Below are 21443 nucleotides of genomic sequence, written 5' to 3'. Positions count from 1 at the left end.
TGATGCAACGCATCTCATAGGGGGTTCCCTTGGCGTTTTCCATCGTATTGATTACGCTTATAGCAGGGATTCTCACGCGAAGGGGAGGCGGGCGTAAATTTTCCATTTTCACCATGCAATGCACATGCAGTACACGTATGCTCAGGTACGGTCTTTATTGCAGACGAGAATGAGTGCCTTGTGGTCCGTAAAGTGCACGAGTACTGCAAGAGAGTGCAAGCGTAACGCGGACGACCGTCGACTGAGACTGTCGGAGCGCGGCATGCCGCTTTATATTCACAGCGCCCGAAGGAGAGGAGAGCGCGGAGAGAGAGAGAGAGTACTGCACATGCGCAGCGCCGCCCACCGGCGCCTAGCAACGGAGTGAGAGCGCGCTGCGCCAACCCGCAGCTGTTTGGGAGAGAGTGTTCGCTATCGGAGAGAGGAGAGGAGGAGAGGCGTAGCTGTGCGGACAACGCCGGACAGACGCAGGAAGGACAGAGGGGCGAGCATGAGATGCGTTGCATCTAAAAAACAAATGTCTCTGAGCATAGGTACCCTGAACCTGCGCCGGCTAGGTGCCAGGCGGAAACTATGCCAATTGAAGCGCCTCATGATTGCGAAGGAACTCGACGTTCTGTGCGTAAAATAAACCAAAAATGAGGCAGAGAACCAGACTGACAGCATGGTCACTACATTAGGGAACAGTTTTAACGCGTGCGTAAGTCACGCTGTTGGAACTTTGGGAAGGTGTTGAATACTTCTGAGACCAGCAAGCAGCGTGTTTGTTAAAAATGTTCATTCCGGCGAGTCTGGTAGATTAGTTATATGTGGCTGTCTATTTGACGGAGATGGATTTCGGGTGCTCTGTAATTACTTTCCAAACCAAATACAAGAACCAGAAGGATTTTTTCAGGACATTGATACCTACCTAAATTACGAAAACATATATTTCTTTTGGGAGACTTTAACTGCATTTGTACGAGAGAAGCCCGAATAGGTGAGTTTCGCCAGAGAGATCGAAGCGCCGAATTTCTTTACGAAATTTTAGAATGCCATGAAATGAAAGACGTTGCTCACATTGCGTCAAGAGAGAACGGTTCAAGATTTACGCATGTCCAAGGCGCAAGCGACGCTCGCCTGGACAGAGCGTATACGTGAGCTTGAACCTGGTGCCAATGTGTTCGAACTATAGCGTAAAGAATATGTATCTTTCAGTGATCATTGCCTCGTGTCATTCATGGTAGGTGGCAGAAAAGAGGGCAACACATTTGGTTGGGAACTGTGGAAATTAAATTGTAGAATATTGAAAGACTCCGGGTTTAAAGACCCGCCGCGGTGGCTCAGTGGCTAAGGCGTTGCGCTGCTGAGCACGAGGTCGCGGGTTCGATTCCCGGCCGCGGCGGCCGCTTTTCTGATGGAGGCGAAAAGCAAAAACGCCCGTGTGTACGAGATTTCGGCGCACGATAAAGACCCCAGGTGGTCAAAATTAATCCGAAGCCCTCCACTACGGCGCGCCTCATCGCCTGCGTTGCGTCGGCGCGTTAAACCCCACAATCAAATCAATCCGGGTTTAAAGAAAAACTAGAGAGAATTTTCGTTTAGCACGAAAGCGCAGTGGATCCTTCCCGGGCAGAAAAACGGGAATTAATAAAGCAGGACGTAAATCTGTGTGCAATATCCCGGTAAACCACCTTAAGACGGCTACAAAGAGCAGCGGAAGAAAAACTGCGCAATAATCTACATCAGCTACTTGTACTAGAGAGTGAAATTCCGGGTTTATTTGGCGAAGATATAGCAGCTATAAAAAGAAAACTAGAGGCAATAGATAAACTTCGTTATCAGGGAGCCACAATGCGTGCCCGTGGCGAAAGATTTTTTGCCGGGGAAACACCCACTAAAAGAGCGTTAGGCGGCGAAAGAAAATATGCACAAAGAAATAAAATCACTGAACGTGTTTTTCGCGGAGCACTTAGAAGGGAAGAAAAAAAAACATATAAAAAGCATTTGTGGAGCATTATGAGAAACTGTTTGGTCAGTGTGCACCACGAATAGAAGATTTCAGAAGAGATTTTTTTTATTTTTTTCTGTTGATACCGCAGTTAGAAGATGACGTGAGAGAAGGTTTAGAACAGCCGCCTACTCTCAGCGAAGTGAAAAAGCAATAGACAAATTGCAGGGGGTTAAACGCCACGACCGGGTGGTATAAGTGCGGAGTTTTCCAAGGCGTTCAACGATACAGTTTTACTGATTTTGCTCAACTTTTTCAGAGAAGCATATGAGAATGACATTTTCCCGGTGTCATTTTCCCGAACATATGCGGTTTTATTACCCTAATGTGATGATCCGGCTAAACTGCAGTCAGTGAATGGCTACCGCCCGATCACGTTAGAGAATGTTGATTACAAAATTCTGATTAAAATTTTAGCCAAAAAGTTACAAACGGTCCTAACGGTCTTAGTTGGGCACATCAGACGTGTGGCATTAGTGGACGAAGTATTGTCACCAATACCCATGTTGCTCGGAGTGTCTTGGAATTGTGTGATTTGTCGTTCTGCCACGTTGCGATGATGCAGATCGACCTTGAAAAAGCCTTCGGCAGAGTGTGCCACGAAGTGTTATTCTGCACTACGAAACATGCAAATGTGGGGAAAGTGCTGTACAATGGAGTGCATATGGCTCACCAGGGATGTATCATGCACACAGTTAGTTATAAACAAGATAGGTCAGCAAATGCGTTCCTGTGTTATCGTCAGTTAGGCAAGGTTGTCGGACGACTCCTCTCCTTTTTTGCATGTTTTTGGACCCTTTTTGTTTAAAAATAATCAAGACTAACAGAGCTAGGGGATTTAGTTTGAACTCAGGTGAAGTGCGGTTGCTGGCTTCTGCGGACGACGTGGCAGTGTTCGTTACAGATAAAGAGAGCGTACAAGAAGTGGCGGAAATTACAAGACTTCTGTGCACAAACCTGTAGTGCTGTAAACTGGGAAAAGTGTTCCGGGTTGTGGCACGGAGCACGGCCCACCAAATCCGAGTTTTTTTAAAACATCGAGTGGTTTCGGGTGCGGAAAAGATATCTTAGGGCACCGCTTGAGTGCTACCAAGGCAGCATCAAGCATTGGCAGGAAGAAGCAGTGAGATTGCGTGAAAAGGCAACGAAGTGGGGAGACCGGAACCTGTCGGCGTTCGCTTGTGCCACCGTCTGCAACATGTTCTTCCTTGCCAAGCTATGGTATGCGGTGCCAGTAATACACTTTTGGCGAGTAAATCTGCAGAAACTGCAACGTATTTTTACTGTATTGATTTGAGGTTCCGAATGGGAAAGAACCAACCGTACGAATCTCTTTTGTAAGGTGCGAGCTGGAGGGGCGGAATTACCGCATTTGTTTTTTGCGAGAACTTGTCAGGAGATTTCTATTTCTTTCCGATGCGAGTGATTCATTTCTTCGCACATTTTTCCAAAGTGTTTTGGCGGGTTCACTTCCGTAGTCTGATTCCTCTGTGTAAGGTTTCCTCTTGAATACCTCTCAAGTGTTTCAAGAAAACGTCTGTCAGAAGACCTAAGAGATGTTCTTTTTCCAGTATCGCTGTACAAAACTATGTACCGCATTGGGCCAGGGCAAGATGTACTGTGCCGCGTCAAAAAGTTGCCAGTCCCAGCATGTATGAAAACATTCCTTTTTAAACTTCATTCGGGAACTCTTCTAGTCAAAACATGGATGGCTGAAAAGGGGTTGTTTGTACCATGGACAACAGTTTGTCTGTTGTGCAAGAAACCCGAAACAATAGACCACGTTGTTCTAGATTGCTGGGATGCTGTTTTTTTTTTTTTTTTTTTTGGGGGGGGGGTCGTCCTTCAGCGAACCCGGAAAAAAAACTTGCCCGCGACACCTCATGGAATCCGCTTCATTCTAGTCGACAAACATGACAGTGTGCCGTATGATCTGATAATGCTTTTGGGCCTACAAGCCATCTGGCTGAGTCGTATGGCGGTGCGCCACTCTGATACTGACGCGAAGATTGTCAGCAAGTACCTTGCTGAGAATGTCTGTATGCTGAAGGAAGTAATTAATATGCAGTGCCTGGAGCTTGCGTGGTTACCCATTTTGGAGAAATTGTCTTCTTTTGATGTTTATGATAGTTTTCACCAACCAAAGTTCGGTAGGCGGGTTTTAAACCAACACTGACGTGAATGTCTGTTCAAAATGCACTAAAGAAGAAGAAAAAAACTTCGTGGCTTAGTCGGTAGAACATTTCACACCTCTCGTCCCGGCCAGACTGGTGGTGGGCTCAAAACCTAGCGCCACCACGCCAATGGAACTTTTTCTGCTGATGTCATTTCCGTGAGTGATATGACGTCGGCGAGGTTTGTGTGCCCCGGCATAAAACTCATTCCTGTTTTAAAATGCCGCGTTGTAAACAAATAACAAAACGACCGCGTGTCTGCTCGCTTCGGTGCTACCGTCGTCGAAGAGAAGACGGTAGTCTTCTGTCGCCCTTGCCACGTGACTGCCTCCCCGCCCATCTCTCACGCTGCTCCACTCCTGTCTGAGTCCTTTCTCGTCAATGCAATTTTCGCAGCACTCGCGCTGCTGGTGCGCGCGCTTCGTTGGGGAGTTTTGTCGCTCTTGCACCCGGCGCGTGAGCCGCGAGCTCCAGGTATTGTGTGGCTATAAAATATTGCTTTTCACTCGTCTTTTCATTTGCTATTACAACGATCAAGCAGCCATATTTTTTCATTGAAAGAACAACGGAAGAACCTCTCACGTACTGTTGTTCTGCCTCAAATATGCCAAATGCTTTCCGTTTGTGAACCAGATTCGATGGTTTTGTAAATGTTTGCCTACATACGTTGTGTTCAAGCATTCTTGTAACTTTCGGCTGGGCGGCTGAATCGAGGGACAGACAAACAGACAGAACAAAGTCTTCAAGTTTAAGTAGTGCAAGCAAGATTAAAGATTATCGTCTCCAATAAATAAAAACACAATCAGGCCAGGTCGGTACCCAAGTACGCTAACCCGGTACCCCGCCAGAGCGGAGCGAGGATCGGCACGGCGCGTGCCTCGTGAAAGATGAACGTGACGGAATGTGAGTAGGAGAGGGGCACGCGGAGCACACTGTGGGCCAGCTGCCACCTCCATTGCCGACTGTCGTCTGCCTGCCGCAATACTTCACGTCAAAAGACTAGGAAACGAAAGCGAAGAGACACAAACACCATTGAGCCGCTACGAATTGTCTTTGATAATGGCTAGGCTGTCGCCTCCAAAGCACGTAAGCATATTGAAGGGCACCACGTTTTGCAGTTACGTTTTTTTTTGCTGTTTTCTGTGCCTACAGCCGACTAATCATAGGGTGGCACATCAGATGGTCGGTTTCATTGTAAATAATTATTTACAGCCTTGTTTATTTGTTTCAGTTTCGGTTTCAATAAAACGAACCCTGTGGCGACCGCCATGACAGCTGGGGGCCCATGACGTCACCGTTGTCGCCGCACCACTGCCCGTTTGGACCAAAGCCAACTAGAAAATTCAAAGCCCCCGCACCACCTCCTCTACTAGGCAGCTACGTCACGGCAGTGAGGTGGTTGTGTCGGAAGGGGAAAGCCGCCGACCCGGTGCTGCCGGCGCGCGCAGGGCGCGTTGCAGCGTGCGCCGCAAATCGGCTTACCCTTGTTGCTTGGCTTGGCTGAGCGTGAATCTTACTGCGCCTACGGCTTGACAAAAGTATTGCAGCGTGGAACAACAAAGGCAAATGTCGTTCAACTTTATGTATTTGTTATAATTAGGCATACAAATCAAAACAGATAAAGCACATAGCTAGAAATCATGTTGTAATATTGGTCAAAACAACGATACGAAGTCTTAACACCCGGTTCGTCCGAGGGTTTCAGTGAATTTGTCTCCGTGGCTGGTAACACTGGCTGCAGCGCTTGATGACTGGTCGTTTTCATCGGTTTGGAACTGTAGTTTCAACGCAAGGATTCGACGATACCTGGTTGTGGCTGTGCACCCAATGGCACATCAAATCACGACGGCGGCCAAAGTGTTCGAATGCGCAGATTTCCTACTGACCCGACGATGCGAGCAGCACGGACCAGGGCTGTTCCCCGGAAAGACCGCATTCCAACGAAGTACACAACAGTAAGCGTTTCTCTTGTGCATTCTTACCCGGTGTTCTCAGACAAAAAGCTTTCGTCGCTGGATCTAACCGCTGACAGTGCAAATGCATGATCTTGTTTACAAGCAATACCACCATAACGCACGTACTGACGGTCTTTTTGTTTATTTAGCTGCGAGACCCGTGAACATACAGGCGCGTGTGTTATTGCCATCTTTTTGTCCAGTATCATGCTCATTTGATTTGATTTTATTTCAGCTCTGTGAAAAGCACTTCCTGCCAACGGAATACGTGAAAACGACTGCCTACACAGATGTAAAAACTGAAAACGTTGTCGAAGGTCGTCTGGAAACCCTTCGCTTAAAACAAACTGCAGTTACAAGTTTGTTTCCGAAGTGCCCCGCGTATTTATCCCGGCCACAATCACCAGTTCGAGAAGCACCAGAACAGAAAAGGGTGCGCTTGGAAGCCACTTCTTTGGAAGAGGCAATGCTGCTTTCGAAGCAGACTCAAACTGAAGGGGAGGCCAAAACCAAAATAAGTGATTTCTCCGACTTGCACCAACACTTTTCCAAGCCTTCAGAATTCTGACTTCTGGATATCATCAACAAGGACGGGAAGGTTTTCTTCTTGGATTTGCAACTTCATTCTGCACCTGCAGCTCCTTCGTCCGTTATTGTGTTGTCGGAGCTTCGTGTACAAGTGTGTTTGGTGAAACCAGCCTCAAAAACTGTGGTGACATGCTTGTTCCCGATAATTTATGTGAACTAAGATATTTGATAGCCGTGCTTTAAATGGTTGAAGAGTTTCAGAGGAGCAGCTCCACTGACCCTTCTCAGAAGATGCGTAATCTTCTGTAGTTGGTAACAACTTCACTGGACGAAGTGAGTGACGAACTTGTTGCATGCAAATTGCAGGAATGGCATTTGGAGATGCTAAAATTTTTGAGAAGCCAAGTTGAGCTTATTTTAAACAACGTTAACCAATATCCCCCAGATTTTCTCGGTTATTGCCAGCCTTTTGCTCACCATTTCTCGGCACGCGTACAAGTTCTTTAGAAGTTCAATGAAGCTTAAGTTGCCACACCCTGACGCAATCAGAAGGCTCTGTTCATCACATGATGCAAGTCCTGCAACAGAGCAACAGGAATATAACGTCCTTTCCTATGCGAAGCGGGTTGTGAACTCCTACAAAGAGCATGAACGGACTGTAACCTTAAAGATAGATGAAGTGCTCCTCCAGCCGTATTTTGATTACAAGACAGGCTTCGTGACAGGTGCTGCTGCTACTTCATAAACCCTGCAAAAACAGCCCACGTCTTCATGTTCCAGAACCTGCTTTCTTCAAACAAGGATGTGGTGCACATCTTACCTGTTGCACAGATTGATGATATGGTGCTGCGTGGCTTTTTTTCGAAGCTTATTATTGATCTGGAGGGATCTCGTTTCAAGGTCATAGCACTGATACGAGACAATAACTCCATAAACCGAAAAGCTGTCTCGTTCTTTGCTAAGCCCACAAGTCTCAGCATTGTGCATCAGCATCATTCCATCCTAAATAGCGCCGAACAACACGACGAGGAAGAGGGGACACAAGACGGCGCTGAAGCCCCCTTTCTCGCCTTGTTGTTAAGCGCTGTTTAGGATGGACGGATACCAACTAGCCCAGCTGTCAATTCCGCTGATCATCAGCATCCTGCTCATCCATCATGCACTTTGTTTTAGACCCGATTAGACTTAAGTGCATTAGGGACAACTGGCTCAACCAGCCCAACACTGGGAGGTGCATGTACTTTCCTCATCCAAAAATTACTGGCACTCAACCAAAAAATTGGCCGCGTATCTGCTTCTTTTGTTGCAAATGTCGCCAAAAGACGATAGTATTTATTGACTTTTGCCAAGTAAATGCCTCCCTTCGCTTTCCCGCTCACCTCTAATGTTGTTCCTCTTGCGTCGCGCTAGTCCCAAGGTAAAGACGCCAAAGGTTTGCCTAAATCATTTTAGATTTCCCGCGTTCCACTGTTCCAAACTGGGTGTCTCGATGCCAACGCTGCCGTACGGCGAAGACGCGCGTGAATCGCGGCGCCCTACTTCAACGTTTATAGAACCGCGTTTCCCTACTCTACGTGCGTTGCAAGCAGAACGTGGACCCTATCTAGTGGAGCCTTTCGTAACTGTTGCTGGTTGATTCCTTAAAATGCCGCAAGAAGCTATAGTGGCGCGGGCGACAGGTAGTGGAACCTTTCGTAACTGTTGCCGGTTGATTCCTTAAAATGCCGCAAGAAGCTATAGTAGCGCGGGCGACAACAGGCGACGGCAAAGTGAATTTTTTTTTCTGGAGATGATGAAGTATTTAATTTCGTCAAAGTCAAGCATGTATGATTTTTTATAAAGGAACACTGTAAACATCACTTCTGTATTAATTTGTTCTCTTATATTTGCGTAATGTCTTGTTCTTCTTCAACAATGTTGACAGGTATGAACATTACACCGGACTTAAACGGGTAGATTTAGCTGTGACTATATAAGGCTATTGCGCCGGCATTGTTTTAGTTTGGCCGGGTGGCTGAATCGAGTCAGAGACAGACAGACGGACAGACCAAAATTTCTGGGTTTAAGTAGCCCAAGAAAGACTATCGTCTTTAAAATCCTCACAGCACCCTTTAAAGTGTTGTGTCAGCTGCATGAAGCTGGGGAAAATGAGCTCCTAAAGGTAGCGCCAACACGTACCTAAAGGTAGCGCCAACACGTAGCGCCAGCACTGAACCCTTCAAACACGGAGCGTCAATACTGTCAGAAATTGTCTTGGGCAGGCTCAGGACTTGTGAGCATTCCGCACAGTTTTTCAGTCTTCCTAAGCACACGGATCGAGGCGCTTGTGGACCTTGTATTTTCTGCGCTCGAAGTCATTGAGGGCCCGGATACGCGTGATTTCGGTTACACGCCAGGGCAGGTGATGCAGCTTCTCGTGAGTGCTGCAGCGAACCCGCTGTTAAACAACCTGTGACGCGGAGAAAATGATAAACTGTCCCATGCCAAGAATGAACGAAAACTAAAAACGTTGAAGGCTTGAGAAAGGCTACTCTTTCGTTATTTAGTATTTGTGTAGTTCAGTTTTGTTAGGTGTATGTATTTTTTGTACGCCGTTTTGCTTGTTTTTTATGCCGTTTTGCCTTTTCTTTAAATTCATGTATGAAGCATTTTTTTTGCGGAAGTTGTGTCTTCCTCAAGAAATGAACCTTGAAAAAATGAACCTTGAAATAAAATTTGACAACCTGAATAATCAATGTACATTTCACGTTATTTATCGAGCCTCAAATTGGTTTGTTGAAATGAATGAATTCGGTATTTGTCGTCAAGCCTGTCTGAATGGCTTTTTGTCTGTGCTCCTGGCATTTGTACCCATGAATGTCAAATAAAGATTGATTGATTGATTGGTTGAATTTATTCTGGGCCTTCAAAATGCTCTTTTGCTCTTCAGCTCCCCCGAAGGGGGGCTGTGAAGATCAACAGTGCTTATCAGTTATGCAGAAATGGTCTAATAGCACAAAGGACACAAATGTGCTCGCCAGGTCCTCTTGAGGACATATTCACGATGGATGCAAGAAGCCAACTAGTCTAACAGAATATAACTTCTTTATGTTGGCGTTCGGCTTGAAAAAAAAGCTGGGGCCATTTTTTTTCCCTATGATAGTTCTGCTTGTATGCAGTGAAAGATATGAAATATTGACTGGTCAGTGTGAAATTCCTTCCTTGAAACCGGTAGTTTTTTTAAGCCACAATTGTTTCGACACGCACTGGCTGTAGCTCTGCGGGTCTTCTGTTTATGGCTTTATTACAAGGCTTGGTTACAATGAGTATTGGCTACAATAACAGCCAACAATAACACGTACGCATGACATCGGGTTAAAAATAGGCAGCGTCTGGAACCCCGCGCGGCGCACGAGACTGAGCCATTCACGATGAATGCAAGAAGCCAACTAGTCTAACAGAATATCTCGGGGTGGCTCCTGCCCCACGTGACGTCATAAATACGTCATAGTGACGTCCTATGAACAACAATTGTTTTTATATTGCGTATTATAATACCAAAAGCAGATTTTTTTACATTTTAATAAAAACTAAAAGCTACTCATTTGCTGGAAGTTTTCTAAACAAATAGTTTTTTGTTCGTTCTTGCGGGAGCCGCTGGCGCTGCCGGTACCGCCGGTATGGCGGTATGGCGTATCCGAAAGCACTGATTTTCTCGGGTCGACAATGCAGATAAAGCAGAGTTGATAAAGTTAGAAGCACTATCAGAAAGTGCGAGAACGTTGTTTTGTGCGGTAACCAAGCCAGCCTTTCCACACGGTAGAGAAATAACCGCTCTCGAGTAATGCGGACCTGTGGCCGCCTGATGTATGCCGATGGTACGACATCGCGCAGTCGAGTGGCCTCGTTCGAACAGCCCACGTTCCAAGCAAGAAAAGGCACCGTCGAACGTGATTATGTGAGCCTGCTGAGGCATGTCCGCGCGGCGGCATCTGCTATCTACAGTTTGAACCACGGCAAGTTCAGAATGCTTAAATGGGTGGCATGAAATTGCGGTATGTTTTCAGAATCAAAAATCTTAGCATCACCAAACTAACGGCGGAACGTACAGTGCTCAGGACGAAGGCTAGACGCGGCAACTGATATTTTACTGGTCTCATGTGCGCATTACAAGTGCAAACCACGAATAGCTAGAAAAGGTAATCTTTTTTGTCCCCACACATATACCGCGTACAACCAAGCACAGTAGTTTCCCCTTTAAGAAGATTAGCAAAGAAGACTTGAAAATCGGCAGTTTGTCGCACTTTTTGTATATATTTTCGAGTGGACTGAATTTTGGCTAAAAATTGGTTACCCGGGATACGTTTTGTGCGCAGAAAAGTCTGGGGAGCATGCGCCTCTTGTATCATAAATGCTTGGTATTCAGCGCTTGAAAAGATTTTTTCAGAAGAAATTATTGCAGCTGCAGTAGTGCGACCTTTCGCTACAATAAAATGTGGCAGAAATACATCTACGATACAAAGGATGTGAAAGAGTGAGAACAGTGGCAGTCTCGTATCCCATGGCCCAAATTGTGGCTGGGTAGTTTCCGTCATGCATTCAGCTCCTCAAATTGGCACAGACATGATGCTACGACAAATCAGGACCTGGGTCCTTTAAAAGGTACACTAACTAGGTGCTTCATGCCATAGCTGCTGCATTGGCATAACTTTCATGTCTCGCTGTATATCCGGCGGTATATGCTATGTTGGCCAGACTTTACCGAGTCCCCTCATGCAAAGAGACTTAATTCAGGACACCGAGCCGATAGGGTCATAGAAGAAGCTGTACAGACGGTAACAGGAAGGGTATACACTTAGCCGCTCATCGTGTCTAATACACCTACATGCTCTCCAGCATATGAAAACTCATGGGTTCTACGCAGGCTCAACAGTGAATGTCAAAGAGAATCTTAAGATATGCCTGGAACATGAAAGCATCAGCGGATTGTTTGTGTTAATAGGTATAAGCAGCCAGCACGCTGCAAATGTAATTGAGAGGCAAAGGTCAAGGCTATCATGGGGCGAGTTTAACCAAAAGAAATGGTGAAAAATATCCCAATTTCAGACTGCGTTGATGTAATATGGGCACGAGTGGTTATATGGGCGTGCACTGTAAATGCAGTTATCTGCGTGTTAACTGTACGTTAACACTCAAGTGATATGATCAAACGGAATGGAGGCCCCACTGCAATCGCCCAGTTATGCTTTTCTTTGCGGTGGATTAGGTCGGTGGCTGTCAATCGCACAAACAAGATTCTGTGATGCCATTGCGAAATAGCTGGAAAGTGTTATGGAGCTTCCACAGCTTTACACATTTTCTGTGATATCTTATTTGTTTGAAGTTTGCAATAAAATTGATGTCATGTGTAATTAGGGCAAAAAAGTCTTTTAATGAATGAACCTTGCATTTTTTCTTCTTGGCCTCTTTAACATTCTGCCTACTGTGCCCCTAAACAGTAGTCGCTAAACAAATGCCCACTTTCCAGCCATCTTCAGGGGATTGTAACGATTTACTAAGATTTCTCATGGCGAACACAAATACCAAGGAATCCACGGTGGTACATTTCAGGGGGACAGTGCAAGTCTCAAAAAGAGTTTGACAGCAGGACTGGACACTCTTCACACAACTAACAGGCTTCATAGGTGGAAACCAGAAGGCCACCCACACAATGCCGTGCATAAGCCCATGCAGTGAGTCTCTAGCGAGTATTAAGAGCGGAGGTTTTCATTGATTGATTTTTATGTTAAGCATTCAACGTGTGGATCGACTAGTTAGGTCTAGCTGGCCAGTTTGGGCACAAAATGGTCATTTTTGTGATTTCGGACAGTTCTCAAAAGCCTATCTAGACTTTTGCAAAAATAAAGGTAAAAGCTCACAGTTGGGGATCTTGAAAACATTGTTTAGCCTCTCCAGCAATTGTACGAGCCTAAGGTATCACTGCCTATAGGTGATCCTTATGTTTGCTAGCTCCCTCAGCAGGCACATGAATGCGGTGACTAAGATGGTGGCCAAAGGGAGAAGAGAAGAGGTGAACAAACAGCCCTCGATCATCAAAACAGCATAAAAGAGCGCTGATGACTCACAGTCCTCGGCTGGGGTGTCAAAATACCTTCTGGCATACGTGTACAGTGCATTCACAAACTTTTCTCTAAAAAATCTTGTGATTACACACGCTCCCTCCGTGGAAGGGGTTTGTTTCCGGCGAGGTGGTTGAAATTTGTGATTAACCCGCCACGGTGGTTCAGTGGCTAAGGCGTTGCGCTGCTGAGCACGAGGTCACGGGTTCGATTCCCGGCCGCGGCGGCCGCTTTTCTGATGGAGGCTAAAAGCAAAAACGCCCGTGTGATCCGGCGCGCGTTAAAGATCCTCAGGTGGTCAAAAATAATCGGGAGCACTCCACTACGGCGCGCCTCATCGCCTGCGGTGCGTCGGCGAGTTAAACCCTACAATCAATCAATCAATCAATCAATCAATCAATCAATCAATCAATCAATCAATCAATCAATCAATCAATCAATCAATCAATCAATCAAATTTCCGATTAGTAACAACATAAACTCGCCATTCGCCCCATTCATTTAGCATGCTTCCGAGCTTTACTTTAAAAACCCTGATTTTTTCTAATTTACGTATAAATGAACTCTTTATGCAATATTCTCCTATTTACCTCTGTTCAAATAAAACTGTAAATGCTGCGGTGTCCATGTAAGCGTAACATTCTTCAATAGTGTTATGTGGGGTACATTAAGTTCAGTACTAACAAACTTAAAACCAGGGCAAGTGGAGTCCCCTATATTGTTCCAGGGTGTCCAAACTATTTCTAAATATTTGTGAGCATTATAACTGCCTACCAATACTTTGGTGGTAACTCATTTAAGCTCACACTTTTTTCCCATGCCTTTATTATTGTCGTGCTCTACAAACACATTCCCAACTGGAGCATGCCTGCTGAACTTAGGGTCCAAACCATTCTTTTGCTATTTCACACGATTGAAGCTGTATGAAACATTGCTTTTGTTTAGTTTTAGCAAATGATTTCAACAGGCTACTTAACTACTGTCAAAACATACTAAAGCGTTAATTGCTATTTATAACAAGTGTTGTGCTGCTCAGCACGAGGTCGCGGGTTCGATTCCCGGCCGCGGCGGCCGCTTTTCTGATGGAGGCGAAAAGCAAAAACGCCCGCGTGGACGAGATTTGGGAACACTTTAAAGATCCCCAGGTGGTCGAAATGAATCCCGAGCCCTGCACTCCGGCACGCCTCATCGCCTGCGTTTCGTCGGCGCGTTAAACCCTACAATCAATCAATCAATCAATAAAGCTATTTATAACAAACAGTACTCTACCACTTTACATAAAACATTTTGTTGTAACCTCACTCGAGGTTTTTGTTACCCAGCGAGCCTGTTTTTTTTACCTTGGTGTGAAGGATATCTACACAACAAACGCCTTACTGCAATACATTCCCATGCCTGTCTTACAGCAGATCACCAGACAGAAGCCACACGTTTTGGCTTTCCAGCAGAGCTTTGGTGTCAACAAAAAAGGAATCTTTTTCTTGGCTTCTCTGCAGAGCTTTGCACTCAGGCAAAGAGACCACTTGGTGGTTTGGCTTTCCTGCATGACTGTAGTGTAGTGCTAGAAGGTATCACTTGCTTATTTGGCATTTTTTCGTTGTATTGTGCCAAAAAAACCCTGGTGTTTTGTTGGGAAAAGAAACTTCACACCTAAGACTGTGCAGAGAAAGTAGAGCGCTCACTGACTTTTTGCACAGCCAGGGAAGTTTGGTATAATCACTTGTCATTGACAAACACCATGTTTGCTTTTTGGCTGAAGGTGTGAGGCTGGATGAGTTGGTTTATATTTTGCGAAGAAATGTAGCGAAAATAACAGTACTAAATTACAAGGAAAGGTGCTGTGATGAACACAGTGTCCCTGTGTTCACAGATTTTTTGTCCAGTTTCCTTACCGTGTTTTTTCATGAGGACTTGCTACAGTGCCTGAACATAGCCTGTTTTTGTGTGACAAAAATGACCTCAGCGAAGCACTTATCAATGCTCAAATGCTGCCCATTGACACCAAAGCAGAAGTACATTCATTACAGTCATTTTATTGTTGAAGCAATCCATGATACATAAAGCTTTGAGCTGTACCGCAATATTCACAAACACTAACAAAGACATTGGCGTCCACATAGGTGTCCTTAGCTCCAGTTCCTGCACAAGGTATTAAGTACTCTCGAGAGAGGATAATGTCAAGCTGTACTAGAACCATTCCCTCGTATATGTGCTCCATAAACTGTTTTTTAGGCTTGTTAGCTTAACAAATAGCTTCAATGCCCCATTTTTTAAATCTAATGCTCACATAACACAAAGTATCTCCATACACCACCCGAGAATGTGCTTTCTAGCAGTTGGGCTCTGCCGAGATATGCATCCTTGCAAGCACAATATGGGACACTGTATTATGGCCCTTGCGACAAAGAATATTCACTTAACGAATTAGCCGAAACAGTTTTTTACACAGCACAGAGTTAAAAAGCTATAGAACATGAAATATCTCCTCGCAATCGGAAGCTTTCAGTGTACAGGCTTACACCAAACACTCAGAGAGCAGACCACTAAGCAGTCTTTACCAAGCTGTGAACACAAGTACTAATGTCGAGTTGAATTCCACAGGATGCTCCGGATGGGTATATTGGTGTCACAGCCAATCAGAATTCGTGAATCCACAGTAAGCCTTCAAGAGAAGCTCTCGCCATCAATGGCCACCCGACGGAGTGGGCATGAAAGTATTGTGGTTAGTTATGTTGACTTCCAAGCCAAACACAAGAGTAAACAAGGAACCAGCCTACCAAAATACATAATCAGAACAGATGCACGATGAAGTTTTGTTGACTAACCAGGTTGAAAAGACAGAAGGCACTGGAGCAAAGGTCAGGGAAATAAAAACCATGCAGTAATTGTGAACGAAATTGTGAGACACTGCCATACGATCAACTGGTGATGGGGGAGGGATATCCTATCTATCTTTTGCTACCTCTTTACTCTATTTGAACAGATAAAAACCTTTCATTAAACTTGCTAGCTGGCAGTTCCACGTACCCTATGAAGAAAATTTCAAGCTAGACAAAACGTTGCTTCCTGTGCATTCAGTAATGGCTGCCTACAGATTGCTTAGAATTCGCAGCTCATTTGAAGTCTTGCCTATCATGAAAGCACAATAGTATTATTCGAAGCAACAAATTTGAAAAACACAGATGAACGATAAGTGTCACTTGTTTGCCTTGTGCACAGCAAACTTGGAAGCACTTTTAATACAAGTGTCAAGCTTGGCACAAACGGCGATCTTATCGGCTTGACTTCTTCCAAACTTGCACATTTGGAGCTTGGGCCTCCTTGCACAGGAAGCCAGCCAGTGAGCGGCTGGTTTCGGTGATAGCTTGAGTACCTATTCTGTCCATGGACGGGCAGCTGCTGGGCTCTCCCATTCACCAGGCCACCCACGAAAGTGGAGCTGCGCTCCCTGCACGCAGCATGCACGGATCGTTTCCGCGGGGTAGTAAGGTTTCTTGCAACAAGCTACACGCGAGGACGGATTGCGTTCGACGATGCCCTGCGCTACCTGACGATACTTGATTCGTGCACACAGTGACACCGCTGACACTGCGTCGCTCGCGTTATCACGTCATCAAAGTCAGCTACCTCGTTAGCTACGGCGGAAAGCGGCGGAACATACCGATCCGCACGTTTTACGCCAGAATCAAAACAATGTTTGGAATGCAAGTAGCGATCGGAATAAGCAGACAACGAATGCAAGAGCGTAAAGCCGATGGCACGCGAACTGTAAGACAATATGAAGCTAGCACCATCTTTAACGGCAACAAAAGGAGCACGGGAAAAGCGGGGCGAAGCACTTTGCCAAAATTAGGCTTATGAAGGCCTGCAGCAGCAAGTTCCCGAAAAATACTCAATCTCAATAATACTCAATCTGAATCTCAATAAATCCGCCCAACAAGAAAAAGCGCCGCGAGGCAGCCGCTGTGCAAGGCGATCAGGACGTAACGATGTGTCAGTCTTCCCGTTAAAGCCACGGCCGGAATACCACATAGCACACACACGCCGTCGATCAACATCCTCGTTTGTGCGAAAAAAACATATTTAGTGACGTCACAGGAAGTCACGTGACTAGTTTAGCTTGACGTCACTTTTGCGGGGCAGGAGCCACCACGAGGGGGCTCTGTCTCGTGCCCCGAGCGGGGCACGAGCTTTATTCTTAAAAATATTGCTTTCGGATGTCCCCGCCAATAGCCACTTTGCCCCGCGCCCGGCGAGCACTTCGGCCGTGGTGAAGCCCACTTGCAGGCCCATCGCACTAGCGTGACGTCGCGCCGCCGTGAGGGGGGCCTTGAAATTTCTAGGTGGCTTTGTTTGGACGCGCGCGCGAACAGCATGACGGTGGCAAAATGGGCGAGTTGGATAGCATTCATGGTGGTCAGCGCGAACGGAAACAGCACGCGAAGAAGAGAATAGACGACACAGGATCTCCTGTGTCGTCTATTCTCTTCTTCGTGTGTTGTTTCCGTTCGCGCTGACCACCATGAGCAGCATGACGTCAGTGCCAAAATTGTGACGTACACACGCCGGAGCAGCACGCGCCCACCGCAGCCAGCGGAACCAACCGCAGCCAGCTTGGGGCCAAAAGGGGCAGATGGCGTCATGATTATGGTGATTGCGAAAGGGTATCCATTCTGAGCTTTCTCGTGCGCGAAAAGAAATAAATGGATTTGCAATATGTTATACTTAACGGTTACAGTTGAAAGTTGCTGGGAGATATCTCCATATACAAAGGAAGCCTCCGGCATAGTATTTCAGCTTTGAAATTTCTTGTCAGTACTCCTTTTAGTGCCCGAGACATTTTTGAACTGTGATGCTGAGTGCATGTTGCGGACTGTGAGCCAAGCGTCGTGCCAGACCGGCTTTCCGGTAAAAGTTCATATTAGCTTCTAAGCTGTATTCACTGGCATGGCACGCATGCGGGCAACCATGAGTGTGGGCCGCCAAGCGTCCATGCTGTTAGGCGACGCGCCAAATCACCTGTCACTGGTTACGTCGGGCTCGACGAGATGACGGTACTTGTTCATGCTAGCTAAAGGGCCCGTATGTAGCTCCCCTACGGGAGCAGAGTTGCGCGTCCACCCGCGATCTTGAGTCCGAGGTCGGGCGGGAAAGCCACCCGTCTCGCGTCTAGGAGGAGGAGTGGCGAGGAGCGCCGCGGACAAAAACCTGCGCACGATTCTCGGCTGCTTTCAGCCGAGCGGTCGCCGCTGCCGCCGCTTCCGCAACCGCTAAGCTAAGCTAATAGGTTTTGAGTGGGGAGAAAGGGGCCCGAAACTGCCTGGCACCAGTGCTCAGTTGAGCAGAACTGGCTGAATACGGGGGCTTTTGCGCAGCGCTTAAAGCGGGCTTTCCTGTCGAACTGGAACCCGCGGCATGTGAAATCAGACGCGCGACTCTTGCGCTACGCGATCTGCAGGAACTCCAGTGCGAGCGCCCCACCACGGTGTAAGTGCGCCCGACGAAGCACAGCACGGACAGTTATTTGATGTTCCAAACTGCGCCCCACCGGACGCAAAGTAATGCTGCGACGCCAAACAGTGTTCCGTGCAGCACCCTTCGCTCTACGCAGTTGAAATCATCGACTACCAGGCAGAGCGGTAAAAAATTACACCATCTTCCCGTGGGGAACCCTGATGAGGATGCGAAGCATCGTGGCGGTTCCATGTGGTTCCATTGTGTTGTCGTTATGTTGAGTAATCTGGTTTTTACTAGCGCCAGTCCGGGTCCACACCGGTGGCAAAGGCACGTAAGTGCTGTTGTGTTACGGTGAGTAGGCGGTGGTTCTCGAGGCGCCGAAACTCGTCCATCATGTTCTTGTCGATGTTGTCTCTGTGGTAGAATCGGTAGTCTCCGTCAGCTTTGGTGAGGTAAAGGTTGTTGACATTGGTGCACCGGCTGAGAGCAATGTACACGCCCTCCTCTTCGCAGCTTTGTCTTATCGTTCTTCTTCTTCGGCGGTTCCCTTACGGGAAGATGACGACGGTGGTTGAACTCGAACCTATCTCGTGATGGATTCTTTGGTTGGCCAATCCCTAGGGGCATCCTGCCACAATCAGCATCAGAGGCGCTGCGGACGGGGCTGGTTGAGCTGCAAGGCGCGTGGCGCTTCCCGCCACAGCTTTCCCACGGGAAATTCAGCATCCCCCTCTAAAGTTTTCAGTTCGTCGTTTCCGTTGACGTTCAGCTTCGCGTGCCTTCGTTGTATCAGTAGCTTCTTGACGTACTTTGAATGAGTCAAGGACATAAGGCGCGTTCGTAGCACTTGCTCCTGTCCCGGATTTGTAGCGTAGTGGGAAGAGCACCGCGTACCTCCCGTTGCGGCCAGAGAGTCGTGGGATCGAAACCGGGCGCCGCTAACTATTTCTTTTTTTTGATAGTGTAGTATCGCGGAGCTGTGGGTGTAAGGAGGAGAGTTGCGCATGCGCAGTGAGCGTGTGGACGGCGCCGCCATCAACGACGCAGGACAAGGCGAGCCTAAGAAATGCTCCGCATTTAAAACTGCGGAGCCTACTTACGCGTGCCACTGCGTCGTGTGGACCGAGTCGCGCGCGTCTGTTAGTGAAAGCCGATCGCCCCTTCAAGGTCTGTCGCCTGTTCAAGGACAACAACAGGAATGCTGTTGCCGAACATTTTGCCGTGTGTAATTTAAACCTTAAGTGATTTGTTCAAAGGGCGCTTGCGATTCGCCAGCGCTTGTGCCGACTGATGAGTGCAAGCACGGCACGGCTTCGGATACGGCCTCGCACGCACTTGTTGCTACCCTACATCTAAATCGAACATTTCCTGAAAAGCAGGATCTGGTTTTTTTACTCAACCACGCATTAGAGGGCACTTGTGTCTGAATCCGTAGTCGCAGGCGATGCATCGTCGGCCTCTTGATCGCCGTGACGTTGTCGTTCGCAGCCGCGGTTTCATTCTCTTTCAAGGAGAGCGCCAGCGCGCAGCTGTACGGTTGCATGACTAATTATTTCGGGGTATAGCATCGCCTATCCAAGTATCTTTTGGCGTGCGCACCGAGACACGTTTTGGAGCGGTTTTTTTATTGCTGTATTTTCGCCATTCCGGCCAGCGCGACTGCGGCCACGAGACAAAGGCTGCCGCCGCGTAAAGCGTAATGGACCCCTCGGGACGACCGCAGCGCTAGCAACTCTCGCGCCGCGCTTCTCCCGCCACGTGCACGGCAGCGGCGACAGCTTCATTTCGTGAGAAAGAAGGGAGCAGTGCCGCAAAAAAGGTGACGCCATGAAAAAGTGCATCTTTTCACTGCACCTATCCGCGTTGGCTGCGCGCATGCACATGCCTCGCTGCTTCTCATCACGCGCGCATTTCTGCGCTTGTGCGAATGCTGCGCGCAGTTAATGGGCGTCCTCTGGCGAGACGCGGCGGCCCTAATGGATGCGCTGATGGCTTTCTTTGGTTCGCGGCGACCTCGAACTATCTGTGGACACGAGGCGCCCGTGGCCCGCGTGCGTGCGCGGCTTCGACTCTGGGACGCGTCGCCCGAACCACCTCTTTCTGCGCACTGCTTCCTTTTATCTCGCGCGGCACGCCGTCTAAATTAAGCCTCAACGGCGGACGCTTGCCGGCCGGCCACGGAAGAGTGGCGGTCCCGTGATGGGCAGGGCGATCAGCCCGAGTGTAATCGGCTTGGCTTGTCTAAAAAGAAGCAAAAAAAGCCAGCTCACGAACGCACGCAGTTCGTTTACTTTTTTTTTTCACATACAGAAACTGTGTTGTGTAAAGGAGACAGCCCGTAAACGAGAAAGTATGCGAGTTGAATACCCTTGGTTGCGATAGCAGCCCGTTTTTGCCTTTCCGTTAATGAAACGACTGCCATACTAGCGACACTGAATTCAGCGCGAGCTTTGTCGCCTGCCTCGGCAAAATGACAAAGTATTGTGCGTTCAGTCTACACACAATCACGTTCTGAGAAATGTGGAAAATCGTGCCCGTCGTCGAGTTGTTTCGACTTCTGGTTGAGCGACTGCTCTGCTCAAAACGTTGATAAGTGTCTAAATTGCGCACGGTAGACGGCTGTCAGCTTTCAAGTGGCCTAAGTTGATGTTACTTAGCTACGGAACTAAAGAAATCTATTCGTCTCCTCAAAGGCACTACGAGTCAGGACCAATAAGCGTATACAATAATGACCTCTGGAAAAGTGTGCAAAAGCGAAATAGAAGGGAGTTACGTATTATACGGTAGGTGACTTCTGATTACCGAAGGGTTTGGCACAATTCAACACTACACGGGCGCTCACCCCCTCCTCCGCCCTCTGCTCGCGATAACATTTATTTATTTACTTACCTTTTTATTTATTTATTTATTTATTTATTTATTTATTTATTTATTTATTTATTTATTTATTTATTTATTTATTTATTTATTTGAAGTTTTCCCCAACAGCAAATTCCCTTCTCGGGTGGTGCACTGGGTACATTATTATAAGGCATACAAACAGACATAATATAGGAAGGGAATTACATCAGAAACGGGTAAACATAAACCTGAAGATATACACAAAAGAGGAGAGTGATCAAAGAAGGCGAAAATACTGTGTGACCAACAAGAGCTCGGAGGCCACGTGTAGAGAATTCGACACATACAAGCATAAGCAAGGTGGACCTTTTGGCGCAGAAACACAGGAACAGATGGAAAG

The 21443-nt window shown here is 47.1% G+C and overlaps 2 protein-coding genes across 3 annotated transcripts in view; one reads left to right on the top strand and one right to left on the bottom strand.

The window, feature by feature from the left end:
• LOC144170858 (neural cell adhesion molecule 1-like) overlaps window positions 1-21443 on the bottom strand; it is an 871116-nt gene that overhangs the window by 767237 nt on the left and 82436 nt on the right. The gene's annotated exons all lie outside the window — the stretch shown is intronic.
• Window positions 1-21443, top strand: part of LOC144170966 (uncharacterized) — a 58847-nt gene that overhangs the window by 1098 nt on the left and 36306 nt on the right. Inside the window, exons 2-3 of the mRNA XM_077700952.1 lie at window positions 5946-6119; window positions 6355-6582. Of these exons, the coding sequence (XP_077557078.1) occupies window positions 5946-6119; window positions 6355-6582 (402 nt within the window). The remainder of the gene's footprint in view (window positions 1-5945; window positions 6120-6354; window positions 6583-21443) is intronic.

Source organism: Haemaphysalis longicornis, unplaced genomic scaffold, assembly GCF_048455015.1.
Source record: "Haemaphysalis longicornis isolate Haplotype H1 unplaced genomic scaffold, Haemaphysalis longicornis Haplotype H1 scaffold_2, whole genome shotgun sequence".
Taxonomy (NCBI): domain Eukaryota; kingdom Metazoa; phylum Arthropoda; class Arachnida; order Ixodida; family Ixodidae; genus Haemaphysalis; species Haemaphysalis longicornis.
The sequence above is the reverse complement of the archived record's forward strand: the minus strand, read 5'-3'. Positions and strand labels throughout refer to the sequence as shown.